General features: G+C 31.1%; 1 protein-coding gene across 1 annotated transcript; it reads left to right on the forward strand.

The window, feature by feature from the left end:
- The first annotated feature begins 226 nt into the window (after positions 1-226).
- Positions 227-2679, forward strand: LOC148619956 (uncharacterized). Its single transcript, XM_088576972.1, has 2 exons — positions 227-833; positions 1630-2679. Exons 1-2 carry the CDS (start codon positions 413-415, stop codon positions 1887-1889), a joined length of 681 nt encoding a protein of 226 aa, XP_088433098.1. The 5' UTR covers positions 227-412; the 3' UTR covers positions 1890-2679.
- Positions 2680-8233: the final 5554 nt, after the last annotated feature.

Consider the following 8233-nt stretch of genomic DNA (forward strand, 5'->3'; position numbering starts at 1 on the left):
TTGGTATTTGTTTATTTTATGTTGTTTCTTTTCCATGTCCATTTTCTTTTCTTGGAATATGATACTGTGTTTATATGCTCGAATCGTAGTTCCTTTGATTACACTGATATCGGTAAAAATCTTAGGACATATCTGTAATATTTTTAATACAAAATTGATAGGCTGAATATGTTTTCTACGTTTGTTGTTTTAGTGGAACAGTTGTGCTTGTTCCCGGATTGTTTTTCCGTTTGAACTTATTGTATAATTTTGTATTATTTTAAGTGCAAATTCAGTATTATGATATGCTACTTAGAAAGATATATTCAAAATATCTTTTCTACTATTATATTTAGGAAAGTCGATCGACTATCTATGGATAAATACAACTGACATAGGCAAAATCAGCCTGAAAAATGATGGCCTCCCGACAATGGTATCGTTGGCAACAGATCTTGGGCCATACGGCATACAAATAGACGAAAAAGCATATATTACATTCGAAATTAGAACATGTAGAGATGCTTTCATAACACTTGTTGGCTACAATGACAACCCTGCATTTCAAATAGTCCTTGGAGGGGACGGCGACACACTTGTCATCGTATACTCCTTGGTGAATGGAGAAATGACGAAAACATTGTTTACATATCCAGAGGGAATACTCAATTGCGATGAGTTTCGAGCATTTTGGTTGAGTTGGGATAATTTCCAACTTGATCTTGGGTACGGAAACAACATCTTCGTTGACCGCTTTTTATCTCAACAGGAGAACTTAACTAGCGTTAAATTCGAAAAAATCATGATTAATTCAGGATGGGGAGCCAACGGAACATGGATCATTCACAACGAAGGTGAAAGTTATAAGACAAAGCAATGTCATTATTAGTCATTATGCCGAGCTTATACTTAATATGTAAAATGTAAAAAAATATAATATCAAGTTTTTATCTGATAAAAAAAAAAAAACAAGCAAATACACAAATAACAACTTTCACTGCTAACCAAGACTGATCACATCGTTGTAATAATATTATTTAAAGCATCTTATTCTAAACTTATTTACACTGGTATTGTCTTTCCATAAGGTGTTTTCTTTCTTCTGTCTACAATAATTTGTTGTATTACATATGCTCTTTATAAAACAAAACAAAGATTGAAAAAATACGATTTGACCAAAGATATCGACTAATCGTTTGTTTTTAATAAGGCAAAGAAATTAATAAAACTTGTTGTGCTTACGAAAACTAGTATATATTTATAGAAAATTGATGTTATGAAAAATTGTTTGATTAGGTTTCATTTAGTTTACAAATCAACACATTTACATTGTTAATAACATTATATATTTATTTCATTTCAACTTTCTAAACATATCGTAAAATGACACCACACTTTCACTTTAATTAATGTTCAATTCTTTTAAAAATCTTCTTTATTTTCATAAAAACTTTAATTTTCACGAATTCAAAAATAGTGGAATTGGCAATATCGAACTTTGACCTAGTATACATGTAATATATATGTATTTTAAGCGGTACGTTTGAGAATTAAGAAGAATACCATCGATATTAAAATGGTTATACCTTTTCTAAGGAAAGACACATTTATTACCTAATCATTCAAAATAGTTATCTATGTTTGTTTAAGGAAATCCAGGTGGATACTTTTGTGGAACAGATTGGAAGAAGGCTATTGGGCGACTTCTCCAGACATTAGTTGTACGATCACATGTAGAATGTTGCGACTACTGTAATAAGAACGACAACTGTCAAGGATATAATCACAATTCTTACAGCAATGAATGTGAAATACTTGACGGAAACCAGTTCATTTCTACCTCATCTGATAAGCAATGGCGTTTTTTCTCAAAATGCTTACAAGGAATCACAGCATGTATTTATTGTTAGATCAAGGTCCATTCATCTACTACATTAAAATGATCAAAGAAATATATACAATCTTACCAACATAAAACGTAATAATATATGTATTTGTCTATCGGACGTCAGACATCACCACTATTTCTAGTGCAAAGTTGAACATTTCTTGAAGCATCTTACTATATGCATACTGCTGATAGGTTAACAGAAATATTTCAATAAATAAACTACAATACAAGATGATGGATTATTGTTTTGTTAAACTTTCCTGACATTTTGATTAAACCATTATGTATAACAAATATATAGAGTTTTTTAGAAACGATTCAAAGGCGTAGATCCTTTCATAATGCTGCAATTATTTCCACTACCAGGCGTTACAAAACACATTAAAGCCAATCTATACTTTTAAAAATGGGTTCGACAGTTTAATAAGTACGTCAGTACAAAACTATCACAGTTCGTTTTAAAATATAATACAACGGTGTTAATGCACCAGATAAAACAACTTATTTAATGTTATTATTAAATATTTCTATTGTATGTTGTACTACATTTTCTGTTTTTTTTTTCATTAAGACACATTTTAGTACTTTTTGAAATTTTCATTTAATGTGTTCATATAGTGGTATAAATTTGAAAAGAAATTTGAAATTCGCAATGGACTTTGCAGGAAGCTTATTATTTAAACTTTAATTAATAAAAGGTAGCGAAAACATGTTCGATATTGTACCAACATATTTATTGAGTTACCAACACATAAGTACAATACCATATTGTTATATGTTATAAACAAGTTTAAATTGTAGTTACTACGTTTGTGCATCCATTTTAGTGTTATATTCTGATTTCGACTTTTTTCATGTATCATTGACATGATTAAATATGTACAATATCATATTTTTTAGCTGTATCCCTTCCAAATACGTTGTATGTATACTAGAAAAATCTCACTTTTTGAATATTTGGAAAATTTGAAATTGGGAATTGGGATGGTACATTTGAATGTGAATGGGAAGAATGCGGCATCCATTTCACCATACATGACATTGTATAGTACTTGATTAAAAAAGCTTCATTGCTAACGAATTGCATATTAAGATATGCCTTATGAATGCATTTTGACTGGTTGTTCAATTCTTACGACCTCGGCGATGTCAGATTTTACAACAAATTAAATTCCATATAAAAGTCGTAAAAAGCCATGGTCAGCACCGCTTTGACAAAAGATATAGTCAATTGCAGGAGTAGAACTGTATATGGTATACTAATTTATCATATTCATTCTCTACATTGGATATTCAAATTGTCAATTGTGAAAGATAATTGTTATTGGTAACTCTATTTAACTTGAACATTAAAATCGACGGGCCTGTCACGTGGTCGGTTGAGTTCCGCCATTTGAAATGTCAACTTCAGGTGTCATGAAAATATTTAGGGGTTATTAAGGTAAGTATTTCATATAAGCATGTTACGAAACATGATTTGTTCATTGTTAAAATATCATTTAACTCTGTTAACAGGATTCATTGACTTTGAAGTGTTTCCTAGGTTATATAAAATCAACAGTTTAAGACTAATTCGTTTCAGTTATTCTACTTTATAATGAAACACCATTGTAAAATCACAGGTAGCTTGGCGCTATACATTTCTAAATGTTTCAAAGATATACGTTTATATTGTTTGCCATAAAAGACATTCTTGTTGAATTGCATATTACAGATTAGGTTTTTAAATATCAATTAACTCTGTTTTGTCAGTACAGAGTAATTGTTCATTTTAAAAGAAACTGCTTCTTTCTATCATATCAAAAATATAATTCAAATAAACCGGAATACAGAACAACAACTTCCTAATAACGGCCATTCATACAATTAACGCCAATCTTAGATTTATACAAAGTCATTATGGTCTACACAAGTGTCATTGTTATAGTGAACTAAGAGTACAATTAAGAGTAAAAAATGGATATTATATCAATAATTGTACTGGATTGGAGCCAACATATTTCAAAGTGTTGCGTTGTTTAATATTCAGGACAGTGTGTGACTAAGTACACTTACCTATAAAGGTTCTGAAAACAGAAGGGCCCTCAGGGGCTTAAACAAAAACTTCAAATTTTTAATTTAGGGTTGAAAATGGGATGTCGATGTCGATTAATTGTAAGAAGTCTTGCACGGTACAAAAAAGTACTCAAGGGAACCAAGGTTTTAGCGGTAATCAAAATAATGTAATCCAGGGACAAAAAACGGACATGGAAAACAGATATACACAACAAAGAAAATAGAGTAACAAAAATCATACATACAAAGTAACAAAAGCAAATCAGCAACTCGGACTCAACTAAAAAATGGGAGCATGGGCCAGGTGCACCGGTAGGTTTTTCTAGAAACACCCGCCGAGTTGCTCATAAACTGTTGGCGTAGTTCTGGCATGACGTATGAGTTTTGATGTGAAAACACCAGGTGCTTAGGGATGCTGCCACAGATGAAAGGGAAGTTGACAATAGGAATTGAGAATTTAGGGCGTTGTCGAATAATTTTGTTCATGGTTTTCCCTCTAATTATATTTCATTGCAAGTCAAGATATCAGGCTGACTTTTATATTGTCTGTAGCGTCTTTTGTGTCAATTTCCTGAGTATCATGTAATGCATTATAACCCTGAAACTAGGATTGTTCAATGATGATACGGCATCAATGAAGACATTTAAAATTTAAAAAAAAGACTAGAAAAAAGTAAAACAAAGAATTTCTGCATAAGCCCATGCGCAAACAGCATTAATCATATTTTTCCTATATATTTAAAAAATTCAAAATTTGCAACGGTATGGTCAAATTATCCAGATTGTTTCATTACTTTTTTTTCATTATAGTATGATTGCATGTAACATACATTTCTAGAGAACGTATATTAAATGAGAGAACAGCATTTTGTTATTTGAAATTGATTCCACTAGTACATGTGGGTTTGTTTTGTAACACTTCAGTGGTCACCTTCTGAAACTCCTGTACATTTTACTATGTAAAAGAGAAATTCTCCTACAGCAGTTTTATTGCATGAGCGAAGGTGTTTATTTAAAAATTAAAAGAGTGTAAGCTCCATTGTTACTAGTTCAATGTACATAAATGAACTCATTTAGCCAAACTGATATTAACCTTTGGCTATTCTTTTTCAGAAGTCACGGTCAACACTCTGTAAAAAACTAATAGTGAAGTAAGATAAGCTTACAGTCACTCAGTCAGCCAGATATTTGATGTCAATGTTCCGAACAAGTGGGTGCTGTTGATAAAAGATTTACGTTACATTATTTTTTTTTATGTAGGCAGGTAAAAACATAACTGTTTTATAATATAATGAAATGACACTCATATAATATAGGTCTTGGGAAAGCCGGAACAAATATGTTAATGATGTTAACTAAAAGAAATTGCTATCATTTGAAAGTCATTTAAAAAACCAAACAAAAACTCCCAAAAATACAAAAACCAAAATAAAAACATAAAACAAACAAAACAAAGAAACAAAACAAAACAAAACAAATAAAACAAAATACCCCAAAAAAAAGATTAGTGATGGATGCAAAAATAGTAGCAGTTTTCATAGATATTTCAAGTGTGAACTCGTTTTTTCCAATAGCAGTCCTTTATTTTTTTTACTGTGAGCAGTTTTCTAAGGCTTTATCCGATTTTAATCTTCAGAAATGTAGCTTTATTTTTAAGTCAAAGCACGTGATATTAATGAATAATTGAAAATCAACTATCAATCAAATTTACTTACAAAGGCTTTACTAGCCACTTTTGACTAGACGTAGAAGATTTTAAGCATATATATATGATGTTGTTTACCTCTTGAAATAGAGTCGAACTTCCCCTTGATTTAATATCAAGTATTCGACTGGTCGAGCAAAATTCAAAGTTTCTATCAATATTTGTTTAAATCACTCAAGCAATCGATGGCAGTTTAAAAGCACTCCTTGTAAAGTTTTCCAGCTAAATATTTCAACTATTTTATCGGGAGATTGCCATTCAACTAAGGGAAAACAAACTCTATTTTTAGCTAAGGAAAACTATTATATTCTTTAATAATAGGACTAATAACATGCTGTACGTATATCATATGTGACCAACAGGGGCTCTATAGTATATGGTGGCCAAAAAAAACCAAAACAAAACAAAACAAAACAAAAACAAAACAAAACAAAAAACAAAACAAAACAAAACATGAATCTGGAACAGCTGAAAAATATCTACACAATAACAAAAACAAAGAGACATACATGTATAAATACACATACAAAATAAATCAATTATCAAATATATGCAAATTATAGAACATTATTACAAATATTTAAACAAATAGGTTCAATTAATATGCATTTGCATGTTGAAAACATATTGAACACATAAATGGAACACAACTCAACAATTAAGCAATTAAATGTGATAGAAGCATCAAGGGATAATAGTACACGATCTAACCACTAAAATCGTTATAAGTACTCACTATAACAAGGTACCTTAGCATCACATCATTTTAACTAACTCAAAAATATTCAAAATCAATATAATAAAAAGCTTTAACTTGCAAAGTGCCAGAACAAAACAATGAAAGGTAAGTAAATGGAAAAAATAAACATAATAAATATCATATCTGCTAACTATACTGCTGTCAATCATAATCATTTTGGCCTTCTAATTCCACACTGTTTAAAACACTAAGTATTTCTACCAAAATAAAATTCCACTCACGAGATCAAAATTTAGGATATTCAACCCCTAAGTATGATTTATCCAATAACAGTCAGTGAGCAGATTTTAGGCATAATGCGAAGATAATATAAAATGCAATGAAGACATACCAGGACTATAAGGTATGGATATTATTAGGTGCTGTTGCAACATTTCATAACATGATTTTGGTACAAACTTTTGTGAAGAGTAAGCCATAATTGCAGAAAATACAAAACTTAAAGAAGAATTAAAACTTGCATTAAAGATGAGCATTTAAACTTTATTGGCCATGCCAAAAATGCGCTAGTTCTCCTGTACATATACCTGGAATTAATTCGTCTGTAGCTAACTTTAAATGGCATAGGAACTAATCTTTGCAGACAATATGACACATGAATAGAACCATCAAAATCTAGCCGATATTTACTTTGTGCACCTGTTGAAATACGCATTTTCGTAACAGTCAAAAGTGTTTGAATTTTTCTTTTTGGGTCGCAAACACAGGCAGTGATGATATTTATATTGCACCAAAAACTAGAGTTGGTATACTTTTGAAAAGGGAAGTAATTGTTAACATACCGAACTTGTTCGAACTGATTCTGCTGAAAAATTTATTGTAAAGAGTGATTAACCATCATCTGATGTTCCGAATGTTGATAAGGATATTGATTATAATCATTTTAAAATGCCGGTTGACCTGAGTCATCTATCTGATAGCAAAGTTGAGTTGAACGAGGTTCATAATTTGTTCCAAAGATTCAGGGATTTCTTTCTCAAAAGATGATAAAGATGTTGGTTTCACTACTATTCTATTGTAAGGCATATCATTCGATTGCAAGATGATTGTACAACCATTTAGGCGTATACCGCCAACACATTTTGAAAGAACCATATAAAAACAACTGCTCGAAAATAAGATCATTCATGAAACCAATAGTCTATTGATTTATTGTCGATTGTTTTGGTAAGAGCAAAAGATAACTCTCAGGTTCTGTGTTGATTTCCGTTTACTAAACTCAAAAACTCAGGAAGACGCATTTCTTCTTCTGCGAGTCGAATAATCTTTAGATGCTCTCAGTTGAGCTAAGCTGTTTTCCACAATGGATTTAACTTCCGGTTACAACAAAATTGCCATGAGTGCCAATGATATTGAGAAAACTACATTTACTTCTCCCGTGGGTTTGTATTTGCGCATACCTTTCGGGCTCTGTAATGGTCCGCTACATTTTTGGCGGCTAATGCACCTTTGTTTTATAAATGAATTGTTCCAAATTTCACTTGTATTTGATGACATTATCACATTTTCAGGTTATTTTGATGATCATTTGAGATGTCTTGATGTAGTTTTTGAGCGTTAAAGAAAATATGGACTGATTGGAACATTGATTGTCATAAAGTATTTGAAACAATGAAAGAGCACATAGTTTCTGCACCACTATTGACATATGCAAAATTTAATGAACCGTTTCTTTTGGCAATAGATGTAAATATGCAAGGTTTAAGTGACGTTATAGTTCAATATGTTACAGGGAACTTGCAAGTTGTTGCTTATGCAAGCAGTGCATTAATACCACATGAGAGAAATATGAACAATTATAAATTATAGTTCCAGAGAGTTAGAACTGTTGGCGTTAGCTTGG

This window comes from Perna viridis, chromosome 4 (assembly GCF_037379345.1).
Source record: "Perna viridis isolate PV_CMFRI_1.1 ecotype Kerala chromosome 4, ASM3737934v1, whole genome shotgun sequence".
Taxonomy (NCBI): domain Eukaryota; kingdom Metazoa; phylum Mollusca; class Bivalvia; order Mytilida; family Mytilidae; genus Perna; species Perna viridis.

Bases quoted from the DNA above. Each gene is read 5' to 3' on its own strand.
- LOC148619956 (XM_088576972.1), top strand. From the start codon at position 413: ATGGTATCGTTGGCAACAGATCTTGGGCCATACGGCATACAAATAGAC. The intron at 834-1,629 runs GTGAAAGTTATA...TGTTTGTTTAAG, and splicing joins ATGGATCATTCACAACGAAG to GAAATCCAGGTGGATACTTT.